This window comes from Notothenia rossii, assembly GCF_949606895.1.
Source record: "Notothenia rossii genome assembly, chromosome: 9".
Classification (NCBI taxonomy): Eukaryota; Metazoa; Chordata; class Actinopteri; order Perciformes; family Nototheniidae; genus Notothenia; species Notothenia rossii.
Window position 1 is genome coordinate 4,164,440 of NC_136907.1, and position 18,348 is coordinate 4,182,787.

At 41.2% G+C, this 18,348-nt stretch overlaps 1 protein-coding gene across 4 annotated transcripts in view; it reads left to right on the forward strand.

Annotated features, from left to right (window-relative positions):
- The window catches only part of usp28 (ubiquitin specific peptidase 28), a 48,091-nt gene that overhangs the window by 885 nt on the left and 28,858 nt on the right, over window positions 1-18,348 (forward strand). For 2 of the 4 annotated variants that reach the window (XM_079651144.1, XM_079651146.1), the window contains exons 2-10: window positions 7,903-7,980; window positions 8,468-8,582; window positions 8,794-8,881; window positions 10,170-10,332; window positions 14,592-14,678; window positions 15,398-15,535; window positions 16,830-16,897; window positions 16,998-17,074; window positions 17,955-18,103. In XM_079651144.1, the coding sequence (XP_079507270.1) occupies window positions 7,903-7,980; window positions 8,468-8,582; window positions 8,794-8,881; window positions 10,170-10,332; window positions 14,592-14,678; window positions 15,398-15,535; window positions 16,830-16,897; window positions 16,998-17,074; window positions 17,955-18,103 (963 nt within the window). The remainder of the gene's footprint in view (window positions 1-7,902; window positions 7,981-8,467; window positions 8,583-8,793; window positions 8,882-10,169; window positions 10,333-14,591; window positions 14,679-15,397; window positions 15,536-16,829; window positions 16,898-16,997; window positions 17,075-17,954; window positions 18,104-18,348) is intronic. The other 2 variants (XM_079651145.1, XM_079651147.1) reach the window with 1 other exon arrangement.

The following is an 18,348-nucleotide window of genomic DNA, read 5'->3' on the forward strand; positions in this document are numbered from 1 at the left end:
ATATTCAGACTAGACTAGATTTGAATTCAGTACATATACAATACACTTAACACTATTTCAATTAAATCGTATTTGTTTGTTATTAGCGAGCTAGCAGTTCATATTCCTTTAGCTTCTTAGCTGCGTGTTAGCTCGCTAACTTACTGCCATTTGGTTTATTTTTCAAAAAGAAGGATGCCTAGTTGTTATACAGTTACTATAGTAAACAAATGATAAAAAGCTTCACATCTTAAGCCTGATTTTAATATAACATTTAGACAAGATCGTATTTTATTAACATCTTATTTCAGAAATGTTGCTAGTAAGCTAGCTAGCAGGTAATGTATAAGCTAGTTTTTGGCAGCATATTTGCTCGCTTGTTTTTTTTAAAGTTAACTATTCCAGTTAATATAATAAACATATGCTGAAGTCAATGCTTATTTTAAAGGACACTTCATAGCTGTATATCAAACATAAAAGCTTTTTATTTTTGAATTCTAACAATCAAAAAGAGGATATAGTTTGACAATTAGCCTATACTATAATCATCATTTTGCTCTTTAGCCATCCACTAAAGTACCTTTATCAATAAGCCTTTATAATAATCATATAAGTATATTTAGCCAAATGATTTGATGTACTAATGACTCAACAGAATAACATCTTTGTTATTGTTTTGCTGTTTGTATGACTCTCTTTCCCATTTCGTATTGACATAGGGATGTGTGTGTCCGAGTGTGTGTCCATTTGAGTGCGAGAGAGAGAGAGAGACCCAGTGCCTTTGTCACTCAGGTCTGGTGAGTGGAATGATAAACAGAGCCTGTGCTATCCATGTCAGCGGCCCAAAATAGAGGCTAACCAAGAGGGTCTCAGATAGCCCCCCGACTCCATATAAGTCTGCTCAGCGTGTGTGTGTGTGTGTGTGTGTGTGTGTGTGTGTGTGTGCACGTGCGGCGTGTGCAGTACAGCAGGCTTTATATAGCGCCTCTCACTCAGCAGACTTGTGTTATTGCTATACTCTGTCTATGAAGTCAAAACATATGACGGCCTTTCTGAGTGTGTGTTTACAAATGTCTTCATGTTGCACACAACTGGTTTCCTTAGTATATTTGTTGTGTTTTGTTTTCAAGGACACAGTAGGTTCAAGTAGTTTATTTGACATGTCTCTCAACACTAGGTGACAATTCACCTCATAAGACACCTTTTTCAAGTCTTCCAACTCTGCATTTAAGGAACAGTAGGAAGGGCCCTCAGATTTTGAGATACCCCTACTCGAGGTAGAACAATTGACAACAATGATTTTTCTTATCTTTAGGGTCTCCCATTAATGAAATTGATTGTTGTCAAATTTTATTTTGGGGGAAAAAATGTTTTTTGGGTTGTTCTTTAGAACGACCCAAATCCCTGAAAAAGAGGCAAATTAGACCAGGCCGAATATGGGAAAGGTGACAAGAAAGCCCATAACTTGAGAATGACAACTCTTTTCCTCTTCAGATTTGCTGAGGTATGAACCAGGTAGCTGTCCTACATCACCAAATAGTCAGACAATTATTTAACAAAAAAAATACTGAATTATAGTCCTGTAAACTTAGCTTTAGTTTAGACGGAAATTGTACTTTTTGGTGATAGGAACATTCAATATATATATATATATATATATATATATATATATATATATATATATATATTAGGGCCGGGACTTTAACGCGTTAATTAAGATTAATTAATTACACAAAAATTAACACGTTAAAAAAATTAACGCATTTTAATCACATCAAGCCTCAAGTATCACCTCAATGCAAAAACATATAGCAGCTAGCGTGGAAGCTAGCGTGGACGTTAGCCCGACTCGGAGTACAAGGACCCACACCCAATTCGCGTTGATCAAACAGTGGCCTATGCAACAGAGAGATTTTATTTTTCATCAGGATATTGGAAGAATAGGAGGGATTGAGGTCAATCACTGGCACTTTTTAATTGTATTTTAAATGGTACACTTTATGTTGAACTATTTATTACGTTGTTGGTGCAACTGGCACTTTATGTTGAAGTGTTTATTGTTTGGGCCAAGGTTATTGAGAGAGTTGGACTGAAATTGATTAGATTTTTTAAATCAACTGTTGGTAAATCAACAAAGTCTGTTATGGCCTCTGAAGCAACAGAGAGATGTTTTCTAATAGTCAGGGTTTCCAATGTTCTGAATGTACTTGAAAGTATTGTGTTTTACTTAAAAAACAAAGTGTTATAGTTTACAGAAGGTCTACCTACCTATAGGCTACCTGAATCTCTGAAATGTACTATATTCCTAAATATGCTATTGCTACACTTTATGGCAAAAATTGCACTTTTCTGTTGGTCTTGGTTAAGTACCACCTTGAAAAAAATAAGCAATGTTTGTTGCTTAAGCTTATGTATTCAGTCATTATTCAATGGTATACTAAAATCCATGTGAAAAAAATTGCTTCTCACTGTTCTCAGGTCAAATATTTATATGTGATTAAAAATGCGATTAATTTCGATTAATTAATTACAAAGCCTCTAATTAATTAGATTATTTTTTTTAATCGAGTCCCGGCCCTAATATATATATGTATATATATATACAATTCATCAAATAATTCAGTGAGAGGTCAAGTATATAGATACTAGAATATAATGTTAAATATCAGGTTCCTCAGAAACGTTAGGGGAAACATTTTGCCATTCTGTCAATGTGTCCCCTGGTTGAATGGCCCCATCTCCGACAATCCACCCCTTGCCAACAGGACTCCATAACAAGGGTTTGGGTTCGGGCTGTGACACCTTCGCTGTCTGAAACATTGCTCTTTGTAAATGTTGTTGAAATGCATCCTCTGTTGGCGGCAGATTTTCCGAGGCTGCATCTGTTGTTGATGCAATTATGAACCTCAGTTCATCCAAGTTTGTGCACATCAGTCCAATTTCCTTTTTTCCATATAGCAGAAGCGCATATTCTTTTGCGACTGGCAAAGACTCTTCCAAGCTGGCAGAGTCCAAAATGGGCCAGATCTTTGAGCTCGCTGAGGGGCCTTGAGTTTGGTGAATGCTGTTGTCTTTCCTATTCTGTACAAACTACTTGTCGATTTCATTATCGTATCATCGGTCCTGAGACCATATGTTTTGGACACTCGGGTAAAGAGAGGGGCAGAGTTGTCAACTGATCACCATCTGGTGGTGAGTTGGGTCGAGTGGCGGGGGAAGCCTCTGGATAGACCTGGTAAGCCCAAACGTGTAGTTCGGGTGAACTGGGAACGTCTGGAGGAGGCCCAAGTTCAGGAGGCCTTCAACTCACACCTCCGGCTGAGCTTTTCGGGCATTCCTATGGAGGTTGGGGACATTGAACCAGAGTGGTCGGTGTTCAAAGCCTCTATTGCCGAAGCCGCGGTGGGGAGTTGTGGTCTCAAGGTCCTAGGTGCCTCAAGGGGCGGTAACCCTCGAACCTCCTGGTGGACACCGGTGGTCAGGGAAGCCGTCCGACTGAAGAAGGAGGCCTTCAGGGATTTGTTATCCCGGGGGACTCCCGAGGCAGTTGCAAGGTACCGACAGGCCCGAAGGGCAGCAGTCTCAGCCGTGGCCGAGGCAAAGCAGCGGGTGTGGGAGAAGTTCGGAGAAGACATGGAAAAGGACTTTCGGGCGGCACCAAAGTTGTTCTGTAAAACTGTCCGACACCTCAGGAGGGGGAAGCAGGGAACCATCCAAGCTGTGTACAGTAAGGATGGGACGTTGTTGACCTCAACTGATGGAGTGTTAGGGCGTTGGAAGGAGCACTTTGAGGAACTCTTGAACCCGACAACTCCGCCCTCTATGTTAGAGGCAGAGCTGGAGTATGACGGGGGATCGATACCAATCTCCCGGGGGGAGGTCACTGAGGTCTTCAAACAACTTCAAAGTGGCAAAGCCCCGTGGGTGGATGAGATCCGCCCAGAAATGCTGAAGGCTCTGGGTGTTGAGGGACTGTCATGGTTGACACGTCTCATCAACGTTGCGTGGGAGTCGGAAACAGTACCGAAGGAGTGGCAGACCGGGATGGTGGTTCCCCTTTTTAAAAAGGGGGATCAGAGGGTATGTGCCAATTACAGAGGCATCACACTACTCAGTCTCCCCGGGAAAGTTTACTCCAAGGTACTCGAAAGGAGGGTCAGGCCGATTGTCGAACCTCAGATTGAGGAGGAACAATGCGGATTCCGTCCTGGTCGTGGAACGACGGATCAGCTTTTTACTCTTGCAAGGATCCTGGAGGGGGCCTGGGAGTACGCTTATCCAGTCTACATGTGTTTTGTAAACTTGGAGAAGGCGTATGACCGGGTTCCCAGGGAGTCACTGTGGGAGGTGCTGCGGGAGTATGGGGTGAGGGGGTCTCTACTCAGGGTCATCCAATCTCTGTACTCCCAAAGCGAGAGCTGTGTCCGGGTCCTCGGCAGTAAGTCGGACCCATTTCAGGTGAGGGTTGGCCTCCGCCAGGGCTGCGCTTTGTCACCAATCCTGTTTGTAATATACATGGATCGGATTTCGAGGCGTAGTCGTGGGGGAGGGGGTCTGCAGTTCGGTGGACTAAGGATTGCACCACTGCTTTTTGCAGATGATGTGGTTCTGATGGCTTCATCTGTCTGCGACCTTCAGCACTCACTGGATCGGTTCGCAACCGAATTTGAAGCGGCTGGGATGAGGATCAGCACCTCCAAATCTGAGGCCATGGTTCTCAGCAGGAAACCGATAGACTGTCCACTCCAAGTAGGGAATGAGTCCTTACCCCAAGTGAAGGAGTTCAAGTATCTCGGGGTCTTGTTCTCGAGTGAGGGAACAATGGAGCGTGAGATGGGTCGGAGAATCGGAGCAGCGGGAGCGGTACTGCAGTCGCTTTACCGATCCGTTGTGACGAAAAGAGAGCTGAGCCAGAAGGCAAAGCTCTCTGTCTACCGCGCCATTTTCGTTCCTACCCTCACCTATGGTCATGAAGGATGGGTCATGACCGAAAGAACGAGATCGCGGGTACAAGTGGCCGAGATGGGTTTTCTCCGCAGGGTGGCTGGCGTCTCCCTTAGGGATAAGGTGAGAAGTTCAGTCATCCGGGAGGGACTCGGAGTTGAACCGCTCCTCCTTCGCGTCGAAAGGAGCCAGTTGAGGTGGTTCGGGCACCTAGTTAGGATGCCACCTGGGCGCCTCCCTAGGGGGGTGTTCCAGGCACGTCCAGCTGGGAAGAGACCGAGGGGTAGACCTAGAACCAGGTGGAGGGATTATATCTCTTCTCTGGCCTGGGAGCGCCTTGGGATCCCCCAGTCAGAGCTGGTTGATGTGGCCAGGGAAAAGAATGTTTGGGGCTCTCTGCTGGAACTGCTACCTCCGCGACCCGACCACGGATAAGCGGGAGAAGATGGATGGATTGATGGACACTTTATTGTATTGGGTTACTCTTATTCTGACTATTTGGTGATGTAGTTCAGCCACCTGGTATTTCCCTCTCCAAATATAATGACCATCAGAGTGAGCATTCTTAACTTATAGGTTATTATGCCACTTCTCCCCCATTCGGAATGTGACTGTCTCAGAGAAGAGGTAGGCCTATGTCTAAAGAAATCTCATTTGCAATAGAACTGTACCAGATATTTCCATACAACTACTGGTTAGTGTTCAATAGCACCCTAGGCAATTCAGTAATGGTATATTTTTTAGGGATTTCTGTTTTTCTGATAAATAAGGGAAAAGAGATTGAGTCCTATGTTCCTATCACCAAAAAGTACAATTTCCGTCTAAACTAAAGCTAAGTTTACAAGACTATAATTCAGTATTTGTTTAGTTAAATAATTGTCTGACTATTTGGTGATGTAGGACAGCCACCTGGTTCATACCTCAGCAAATCTGAAGAGGAAAAGAGTTGTCATTCTCAAGTTATGGGCTTTCTTGTCACCTTTCCCATATTCTTTCCCATATTCGGCTTATCAAATATTTGGTTTGGTTTTGAATCAAAGTAGCAAACACTTTATTGGACAGCTATTTAAAATCAAATTAATTGGCATCTTTGAACATTTAAGTAACTTTTAAACTATTTTTAATAAATGTAATTTAGATTTTTCTGCATTGGTTACTTTTACATCTAATACTTAAACTACATGTTGCTGATTCTACTTACTCACTTTACCTAAATAACAATTTCAATGCATTAAATGTACTCGTACCAGATTATTTTTGACAGTGTTGTATTAGTACTTTTACTTCAGTAATGGATCTGAATACTTCCTGTTCGTCTGTAAATATGAAGCTTGTTAGCTTAGCTTTAAGGAAATACTAAAAACACTAGATCCACCAATCATCACCTCTGAAGAGTAAATGTGAATATTTGCCATTTTAATTGCGGGTTATGTACTTGACTTTTCCTATAGCTTAAGACCCCATTTACACGGGAACGCAAACTAACCGAGTTCGATATCAAAAAAGTCTTCCGTTCACACGGATACGGCTCAATAAATATGTCCTTTCACACGAGACCGCTCGACCTACTGGAGACGCTGTAGTACACATCCCGGGCCTGTAAGTGGCGTAAAAAAAAACAAAAAAAATCACCAAAAGCAGCGAAGAAGACCGCCGAGCATGATTGCCATGGTTGTCTGGTTGCCCTTCTGGTTATTCTCCGCTGTGGATTTAGCAACATGTAGTTCATGTAGTTCTCCATGTCCACTTGTTGCTGATGGTTGTGGTAGAGGAGCTGTAGATTGTGCACTAACACCTGTAGCATGGACAGTAGCTATTGACAGTTGCTACTGATCATGCTACAGCAGTGAGCAGCAGAGGTGGGGAGAGGCGGGGCTATGGCTTCATCGTTATCAGGAAATGATCGTATAGGACGTACACACTGAGCCGTTTGGCCCCCCAGAGCGTTCCGTCCGCAGATCTATCCACCTTGGGACCCGTTATCGTTTTAGGGGCCTGTTTCCGCGGTTCTGTTACGGCCTCGTGTGAACGAACGGGCTATACGAAAGAGAAAAGTAGCGGATACAACCCGTTTCGTTCCTGTGTAAACAGCACCCAAATCAGTATTTTCCTCTTGTGTAACGTTTTGGGAAGAAAGTGAACAAGCACATTATGAAAAGTCCATCTGCTTCTTTAATGATTTGAAGCCACTAAATTCATTCAGTCATTGTCCTGTTCAAACTGCCTCATGGACACAGGCATGCAGGCTGGCATTTGTCCTTCAGATCCATTTATAGCCCGTGTGTTCTGCGTCACACGTTAACGGTCAGGCCCACATAAGCTTTATCTTCATGGGGGAAGTATGTTCCCAACAGCAGAACATGACTCATGGATTATTTGAAGCTGATGTACTTGAAGTATTCTGGCTGTTCTGAATGTGTATAATTCAGTTACATGTAATGTAGATGGAGCAATCTCGGTTAGAAACGAATCTTTTAAAATAAATATATTTGCTTTCTATGTGTTTATAGAAGTTGTAGGAAATTAGCTATATTGCAAAACCTACAATATTATTATTTTCCTATTCCTGTTACACCACTAATGTACTAAGGCTTGGCTATATGTGGAAATTAATATATCAAAAATATTTCTGAATACCTCAATATTTATATTACAACGATATTGTAGGGTTGACTATTTGTCATCTCACAAAATAGTTTCACATTGATATTTTTGATATATTATCATTTTATATATCAAGGCTTAGTGGGTAAAGGCAAATAATATAAATATAAATATTGGTCATTTCAGAAAATGACATCACTTCCCTGCAATGCACCCTTTAAATAAAGGAAATGATCACAATGTCATATTGATATATTTCACAGCCCTTAACCGTACCCAGAGTATAGCCAGTTGTGTGCAAGTTTTCCTTCTTTTTCAATAACCCACACTTCCCGTCTCAAGCTTGACTATTTATTCTTTCCTGTGTGTCCTCAGCAGAGTGAAATCCTGATGAAGCAGCTGAGGGAGATCACCGGCATCGAGGACTCTCAGATCCTCTGCAAAGCCCTCAATGTAAGACCCTAAAAACTATCATGAGCTTTTATCCTTTCATCATCTCACCCCAACCCTCTGAAATGAAGAGGATTAGAAACATAAGGAAGGATAGAAAGGAAATATTCATTAAATGTCAAAACTGTATTTAAGTACACTTTATAAGCAAAGTACTTTGTTACATTTAAATCGATCACGGTACTAATATTATGAAAGTATTTCTATTTTACCACAGCTTAAAGGGGACCACTCAGCTCATTTAAATACGCACTACAATACCAATCAGACAGGTTCTGTATTTATCTGAGACCCATAATATATATATAATAGGGGACCTTTCACAGAAAATGAAGACTGACTGAAATAACTTTTCCTGAGTGGAATAATTCATCAATCAATAAAAAATACGTTATTAATCCCACAGGAAAATTGGGCACTATATTAGAATAAAAGACATATTTATATAACCATATTAAAAGATGTTCTGCCCCGATCTCTCGTCTCTCAGGCCAGCCAGGGTGACATCGGCCGTGCAGTCGGGCTGCTGACCAATCAGCCTGCAGAGCTCCAGGATCCTGAAGATCCTCCAGAGCCGTCTGAAGAGGCCTGGGACAAACAGAAAGGTAGGAACTAAACAAGTGTGCACGATATTAGATTAGAAAAGCGCTATATTTGAGTGCAGACAATTGAATACATGTGAGTCAGTGTCTCCTGATCGACCATATATGGAGTAATCACTATGGAGTTTCAGAAGTAAATGTGTGACAATAGTCGAAGGTAACTTGGTAGATTTACTCAAGCACTGTACTTACTTATTATTGTGTGTTTCTTCAGGACTTCCTAAAGATGAGCTGCAGACGGCCATAGAGCTCAGCCTGCAGGAGTCCCAGAATGCCCAGGAGGAGGAGAGAGAGTTCAACAGGTGCAACACAACCTGCTTTTTTATATAAAGTTGCAAGAAAAAGTATGAGAACCCTTTGGAACTTCCTGGATTTCTGCATAAATTGGTCATAAAATGTGTTCTGATCTTCATCTAAGTCCCAACAATAGACAGACACAGTCCGCTTAAACTAAAACCACACAAACAATTATATGTTTTCATGTTTTTATTGAACACACCATGTAAACATTCACAGTGCAGGGTGGAAAAAGTATGTGAACCCCGAGGCTAAAGACTTCTTCAAGAGCTAATTGGAGTCAGGAGTCAGCCAACCTGGAGTCCAATCAATGAGACCAGATTGGAGGTGTTGGTTAAAGCTGCCCTGTAAAAAATACACACCAGTTTTGAATTTGCTATTCTTAAGAAGCATTGCCAGATGTGAACCATGCCTCGCACAAAAGAGCTCTCAGAACACCTACGATTAAGAATTGTTGACTTGCATAAAGCTGGAAAGGGTTTCAAAAGTATCTCTAAAAGCCTTGATGTTCATCAGTCAGACAAATTGTCTCTAAATGGAGAAAGTTCAGCACTGTTGCTACTCTCCCTAGGAGTGGCCGTCCTGTAAAGATGACTGCAAGAGCACAGCGCAGAATGCTCAATGAGGTGAAGAAGAATCCTAGAGTGTCAGCTAGAGACTTAAAGAAATCTCTGGCACATGCTAACATCTCTGTCGACGAATCTACGATACGTAAAACACTGAACCAGAATGGAGTTCATGGGAGGACACCACGGAGGAAGCCACTGCTGTCCAGAAAAAATATTGCTGCATGTTTGAAGTTTGCAAAAGAGCACCTGGATGTTCCACAGCACTACTGGCAAAATATTCTGTGGACAGATGAAACCAAAGTTGAGTTGTTTTATGACTAATTTATGCAGAAATCCAGGTAGTTCCAAAGGGTTCTTGCAACTGTACATGTGTTTTTATTTACTTACTTTAATGAAAACAGTCGATGTGGACACTGAGTAGTTTTGACCTGGCGCCTACAATGCTCTACTTTCCTACAGGCTGTTTATTGAGTATGACAGGAAGAGTTTATAAACATATTTCTTGATGTTCCTGCGAACAGGTGTCAGAGCGGAGATGCTTTTGCCCTATCACCTACAATGCTCTATTTCCCTACAGGCTGTTGATTGAGTCTGACAGGAAGCAGGTTAATAGGTTCCACTTGACTGCGCTTGTATTATAAGTTGTTTATTATTTACACAGAGCAGAGAGTCTAACTATTTGTCCTCTACATGTTTCTGACTGTATTTCTTGATGTTCCTGCAGGGCTCTGGAGGCCAGCGCTGAGGAGAGCGCAGCGAGGATGAAGAGGAAGAGGAGTGAAGCTCAGAGTGACATGTGCAATCCGGCAGAGTGGATCCGGCAGGACGAGTGGCCCGTGGGCATCAGAAACGTGGGGAACACCTGCTGGTTCAGCGCCGTCATCCAGGTGAGAGCCTCACAGCAGAAACATGATGAACGCTAGATTAGATAAGCTTTTAATGATCCTCAGAGGGGAAATAAGGTTGTTGTTGCAGCAGCAGGAGAACAGACATATACAAATAAACATTATTACTTAGACGTCAGCTTTTAGGAAAGACAATATGCAAGAGCATCGAAGAAAACAGCCTATACTTGTTTCCGTTTTAGAAATTGGCACCAATAAAAGTATGCTGAACTGGCTATTATCCAACCCAGTCTCATGGCATTTCGTGTTATAGTCTCGAAATGTATTTAATCTATTGATTCGTGTTCACCAACACGATTTCCCCCTTTTTTTGCAAATGTTATTATTAATAATAATTTAAAAAATATATTAAAAAAATTACCGTAATTTTCGGACTATAAGCCGCGCCTTTTTTCCCATTTTTCGACCCTACGGCTTATATAACGGTGCGGCTAATCTATGGATTTTTACAGCTAACGGCCACTAGGGGACCTCCTAAATCTATGGATTTTACAGGTTACAGTCCACCACCTTTAACTCTATGGGCTCTATGGCCGCTCCGCGCCCCCCACCTTTAAGCGGCGGGCTCCAGCAGGAAAAGCTGGAGGCCGGAAAAGAGTGAGACAGGTAGCGCGCAAAAGTAAAAGTGGAACCGAGAGTGGTACGAGAGACAGAACGAGAGCAAGACAGACATTACGAGAGCGAGACAGTTTGTCCCCGTACCACTGGTTGAAAACCACTGCTGTAGATCAGTGCCGGTACGTGCGCTGGGAGCGCACCGTTTAAGTTTGAAAGTTGAAAAGTGTGTCTGAAACGCTATGTGATACAGTACAGTTTACACAGCACATGTTCTGTAGCTACTATTGCACTAAATGCTAACACTTGAATACGTTATGCAAATATGAAACTTGTTTGTTGAAATGTTAATAAATGGGAGCTTCCTCAAACAGCCATCTCTTTCCCGACAATCCCCTCTGTGCACGAACCCTTACATATGGTAATTAAACATTAAAACACCTGCGGCTTATAGTCCAGTGCGGCTTATATATGTACACATCATTCAATTTAGCTGCTGCGGCTTATATTCAGGTGCGCCTTATAGTCCGGAAATTACGGTAATCAATTTTTTTTAATAATTTTTATTTTTTTTAATTTTCCATTTTTATTTTGTAATCATCTCGCGACCCCCACTTTGGGAACCCCTGGGGAAGTGGCAGATTTTTACGGCTGTGTATTTTTAAATTCTAGCGCACTCGAGTTGGTTTCTCCAAAATTACCTACCCCACCTTTAACTGTCAGATTAGCGTTAGCCAGGCGGTCACATTTTTTTTCATGCGATCAAGATGGACTCCCCAGTCATCCGAGTAGACGACCACATCGTCCAGATATACCGAGCATTAAACTGAACGAATGGGGGATATCACTTTAAAGCATATCACAGGAAATACTAAACACTCCTTATGCATTTACAACATGTGCATTTATTTCTAAAGTGAAAATAAATCCAAGCTATATCACAGAGAGTGATTTAACAGCAACACTTTCTGACTGAATCCAAGGTGCGACCTCTCTGACTAAACTAAAGTTAGACACTCAGGAAGGGGAACTCCAGCCCATCAATGTCAGTTATTTTGAGCAGCAGGAGACACTTAGAAAGACCTCAGTGCACCTCATGACCTCTGAGCTGTGTGCTGCTAGTTCATTCTGCAAACTGTCAGGGGAAGAAAGTAAAAAACTGCCGTTTCTTGAAGTCCAAAGTAATGTTTTTACGTGCTTTGTGTGTAAAATATAAAACAGAAATAGAGAGAACTGAGAAAAGCAGCATTTTCTGCCTTTTTTTGCAGTAAAAAGAACTTAAATGATTAATCTGTTATGAAATAGTTAGTGTTTATGTATGTATTTATTCAAACAAGGACCATGCAAACAAATACATGACATGATTTATGCCAGATTTCCCTCTGCAGTCTTTAAGGTAGTTCATTGTTTTCCATCTATAATCAAGTTTGTATCTTTGGTTTCCAATTTGAAATGTTATAATTGACTTTGATTATTAGACGTTGTTGCATCTATAGTCCATGCTGGCGTAAACATCGCTGCTTTTATTTTGTTGTTTTTGTTGTTTTGTTTCAACCATTTTAATCTGTAGCACTTTGTTTACTCAAATGAAAAGTGCGCTTGTGAATAAAATGGATTATTATTATTATGGGTTACATGTAATTAAGTTATCAGGATACATAAAAAAGATAACGGTATTCTCTTAACAGTTATTGGGGATTACAAGCAGGATTACAATGCTAGTTAAATCTCTGAGCAGAGGACAACCCTAAATATCTTGGTTTCTTCTAAGGTCACTGTGAGCCTCTCCGCTCGCACACGGTTCAAAATAGGGACGGAAAGAGCAGGTTGTTCACAGGCGTTTATGAGCTCCAAACAAAGTATACACGGGTCTCAAACGTTGCCCGTGTGGGGACCTTCCGGGATCCCGCCTACTGCGAAACAGACCAGAACCAGGTTACGCCATGCTTTTATTCCGTCACTGATTACCTGATTCCGATCAGCTGTCTGGCCTCCGAGCCACTCCCTTCACTCCAGCAGCCGGTGCCCAAACCACACCCCGCTGCCACAGTCACATTGTTCTGTTGTCTTACTTAATACACTCACGTGCTAATGCTGTTACAGGTTTCTGCTGCAGAGGCTTTTAGTCTCAGGTGTCAGAAAGCGAAGCCTCGTTGTGATACAAAGAGGATCATTAAATAGTGAGAAGTGATGATGGACTTCCTCGTACCACAGCGAGAGCAGACAGTGATTGTTTGTCTCGATTCAGCTGGACAGGCGTTATTATCTGGGAGTAGAAATAGGAAAATGAGGCGATGTTGTTTGAATACAAATGGAAATGATACCCCGTTTGCTGTTGTTTTTTTTAACTGAATTGATTGTTGTAGATTGACAGAGCCTGACTCTTGATAAAGCACTATGCCTTTAAAAAGTAATTATGCTATCAGATTAAAGCTGAGTGACCACATAATTCAGTTGTCAGCTCATATTCCCTCCATTATCCTTCGTGGTATAAATTACAGTAAAACTCAGATAAGCCGTAATTGAATTTCCTGCTCGGATGGAAAAATATATATCAAGATATTCATAAGTGCTCGCCGCCACACACGGGGCATACGAGACCCGTAATAATGCATTTAGTTTATTGGGAGAAGCATCTTATAACAGAGAGGCATGGTGTGTAGGTCTGAGAATGATGTGTAAAATACCAATACAAAAACATAAATTCATGAATTATTTTCAAACATCACTCTTTTTGTTTGTGATTGAAGCCAATTCTTATTTAAATCTAACGCAGATAAGTTAGTAACTCATATACCTTATAACAAAGTGGCATGATTTGTAAGCCTCTATCTATATTATATGTGAATTACATTTTAAACAAGAAAACTTAAATCTAACCAGAGCCCAGTCTGCTCTGATTGGTTAGCTGGCCGGCTCTGTTGTGATTGGTCAACCTCTTAAGGCCCTGACACACCAAAGAACACGTCCCCACGGACCCGACTGTTGTGTCGCCTCACGTCCTGCGTGAGTGGCAATAACTCTCCTTACCAGCAGGCGGCGGTAGTGTGTAACAACAAATAGCGTGCGTTCCATTTTCACTCTCGTCTATCACAGACTGTTTCACATAACAACTTATAATTGAAAACATGTTTAGTGCGGTACTGGAAAATTAAAAATAATAGCCGTCTGTGTGTGCCTTCTTCACTTCCGTTTCGCTTCTCATGCACTGATTCGCTAAGCTGAACAGCCAATCAGAATGATTTATTTTGCCGACAGCCTCCCGAAAAGACACAACGGTGCGGGACACACCAATCTGAGTAGGGCGACAGGACGCTCATCGACAGCCTGACATCTATCGACGGCCGAAATCGGCTCGGTGTGTCAAGGCCTTTAGAGATGTCCCGCCCCTTAGCCTATCACGTACAATGTGTTGGAGTGCTAGCCAATAGGAGCACGAGTGTTCCATAGTGATGTCATTCTGTTCTAGAAATGTGGGATTTTGAGCAGACCATTTACTTGCACAAAAACTTCTAGAACACATGTATAACAACAGCATAATAGGTCCCCTTTAATTTGACCGCGATTCAAGTTTTTTCAGGTGAAGTTAATCGTCGTTTTGAAAGTGCTGGTATCAATATGTCTATCATTGCTTTAAAGTAATCTCTACATCTCTAACAGGTTGTTCTTCTCTCTTCTTGTTGCAGTCTCTCTTCCACCTGCCCGTCTTCAGGAGGCTGGTTCTCAACTACCATCTGTCTGAGAGAATACTGGAGAAGTGTAAGAGCCATTCTGTGAGTAAACACTCTGCTATACCGCCAACACAAGACACATATTGTGTTACAGGTTATTTATTTCTAACAATGTCTAATTCTCGTACACTAAGGAGGAAAGGTGAGCAAGCTGTGGGGATGTATAGACGCAGCCACTATGTGATATATAACAATAATAATCCATATTCAACTGTGTACTACTTGCTAGTGCTACGCATCATTACTGGATTGCATTTATAGCAATAATCTGCTTTTTGAGCATTATTTATCTCATTATAAATATGAATTACACTACTGCATTCATTGTACATATCTTTACATAATGTATTGTTCTATATTGTAGTGCACATTTTGGCTTTTCTATGATCTTTTAAAATTGTTTTTAGTTGTCCTACTGGGGTAAATAAAGTATTCCTGATTCTGATTTAACAATAATAACCTTTATTATATATATATATATAGCACCTTCCAAACACATACGTTACAAAACACTTTCCAAATAAAGACAGAAACCAGTGGCTCAGTCAGTAGGGGGCTTGGACTGTGAGCCGTAGGGCCGCCGGTTCAAGCCCCCAACCTCTAAATATGGAGTGTGGACTGCTACTTGGAGAGGTCCCAGTTCACCTCCTGCCCTGCCTTGGTGCCCTTGTGCAAGGCAAAACCAAACAAAGACAGCATCAGAGGAGACATTCATTATCAGAGCACACTGGTTTGACTGTGAGACCCTAACTTGTGAACAGGACAAGAGGAACATGGCCTTCATGCAGGAGCTGCGCTGTCTCTTCGCTCTGATGGTGGGTTCCTCTCGCACGTTTGTGGACCCGTCGGCTGCCGTGGAGCTGCTGAGAGACGCCTTCAGGACCAGCGAGGCCCAGCAGGTACTTCACTTAAACTTTAAAAACTTAACTTACGGTCCTGTTGTATTTTTGACTTTTTATTTTACTCCTGCAGTATTTTTGACTTTTTACTTCAATCATCCAGAACATTTGATATTGTTTTGTTGAATTGTTTATATTTGATATAATATGTGTTCCTTTTGTTCCTTTTATTTGTAATTGTTAATTGTCTTTTTTTAAGTATTTCAAGTATTGTACTTTAATGTCTGAAAATTGTATGAAATAATTTCTCGATCTAATAATAATAGATAATCATCTATCTATCTATCTATCTATCTATCTATCCATCCATCCATCTATCCATCCATCCATACATCCATCTATCCATCCATCCATCTATCCATCTATCTATCCGTCCATCCATCCATCCATCTATCCATCTATCTATCCATCCATCCATCCATCCATCTATCTATCCGTCCATCCGTCCATCCATCTATCTATCCATCTATCCATCCATCCATCCATCCATCAATCCATCCATCCATCTATCTATCCGTCCATCCGTCCATCCATCTATCTATCCATCTATCCATCCATCTATCTATCTATCCATCCATCCATCCATCCATCCATCTATCTATCCGTCCATCCGTCCATCCATCTATCTATCTATCTATCTATCTATCCATCCATCTATCTATCCATCCATCCATACATCCATCTATCCATCCATCCATCTATCCATCTATCTATCCGTCCATCCATCTATCTATCTATCTATCCATCCATCCATCCATCCATCTATCTATCCGTCCATCCGTCCATCCATCTATCTATCCATCTATCCATCCATCCATCTATCTATCTATCCATCCATCAATCCATCCATCCATCTATCTATCCGTCCATCCGTCCATCCATCTATCTATCCATCTATCCATCCATCTATCTATCCGTCCATCCGTCCATCCATCTATCTATCTATCTATCTATCCATCTATCCATCCATCTATCTATCCATCCATCCATCCATCCATCTATCCATCCATCCATCCGTCCGTCCGTCTATCCGTCTGTCACAAATAATAGGATAATATAAGTGGGACAGACATGCTGTTATGTGCATTTCTGTGAGGATGTTATTCTGGTTTAAATCTAGAAAGTAACCACAATGAAAGAGTGACCAAGTTAAGTTAGCTCACCTCCGTCTCTTATATTGTGTGTGGATCATTTCCTCAGGAGGGAGATGAGGCCCTTTTTTGTGTTTTGAAGGGAAAATATTAACAGTTTTTAAACTTATACTGATCTTAATCTAATGTTTTTTTTATTTCAGGACGTCAGTGAATTTTCCCACAAACTGCTGGACTGGCTGGAGGACGCGTTTCAGCTCGCTGCCAAAGAGTAAGTTAAAAGTGTACGTCCTTCACATGCAGGGACTATTCTCCTTCTCCCTTTGTTTATTGTTTTAAACTGATATAAAATGTCATGTTTTTACTTTTAGTAAAGTTGAAGACAAACAGAAGAACCCAATGGTCCAGCTTTTCTACGGTACCTTTGTGACAGAAAGAAGACACGAAGGTATGAGTTTCTGTCCCCGTGGAAATCAATATGAATTTACCGATACACATTGTGTATGTTGGTATAATGTGAAATAGAACATTCCCTACCAACACGTTGGTCACAATGCTAATATTGCCAGGGCTAAGTAGGTATGGTCCTGTTTCTTTCTGGGGGTCATTATTTAGAAAAACAAGCCTAAATCTGAACTTCCTATAACAACAGATGTTTATTGTTTATTGCTACTCTTTCAATGTTTCTTATGTGCAATGCCTTGTCTCTTATGCTGCGGCAACGCAAACATTTCCAAAATTGAGATAAATAAAGTACATCTTATCTTATCTGTTGGGAAAAATCTCACTGGTCCCCGGCTTGAGCTTGAACCTCAGGATCCATGTATCTGTGATCCTCTCCAGAATGGAAGGAGTCATCACATACAGAGCATCAACTAGTTCCTGAACAGTGTCCTTCACATGCTGATATCCAAGAGAGGGAGTTCCACAGTCACAAGATGGAGGAATAGAAAGCAGTATTCAATGTTTACTTCAGATTAGCTCCACGTCAGAAATGATCATGCTTGTCATATGTCTCTCTCCATAGAGGCTGAATCATCATGTTAATCACATAGCTATCATATGCCTCAAACAGTCCTGATGCTCTTCTAGGTAATCACACATCCTGTCATGTTCACAGCTACAGTTGGGATACCTTTGATATCATGGTACTCTGATATTGGAAGAGGACATTCAGGATTTCCCCAACATTATCTAACACTTACTTTCTGGACCTTTTATTTTTGAATTATGAATCACTGTACAGGATAAAGCTGATGATATATACTTGTTATACATCAACAAAAAGAAACAAGATGAGATGTTCATCCGTGTGAATGTTGTTTCAGGTAAGACGTTGTGTAACATCGAGCAGTTTGGACAGTACCCTCTGCAGGTGAACGGCTTCAACAACCTGGACGAGTGTCTGGAGGGAGCGATGGTGGAGAGAGAGATCGAGTCTCTGCACGCAGATCACAGCGTCACGCCTGGACGGGAGGTGGGTAACTTCATAGTACTCTACATATCATATTCTATTTACATATAGACTTTTTGCACTACTTTTTATTTATATTTTTGTATTTTATTATATATGTTGGATTGTTGGAGAACAATGACTCTTATATCGGGCTTTTCTAAAAACTCAAAGACGCTTAACATTTTAATTTCTACACTGTAGCTTTGTGCATATGACAATATATATTATTTTTTTATCTGTATTTTTGAAAATTATGTAACTTTTTT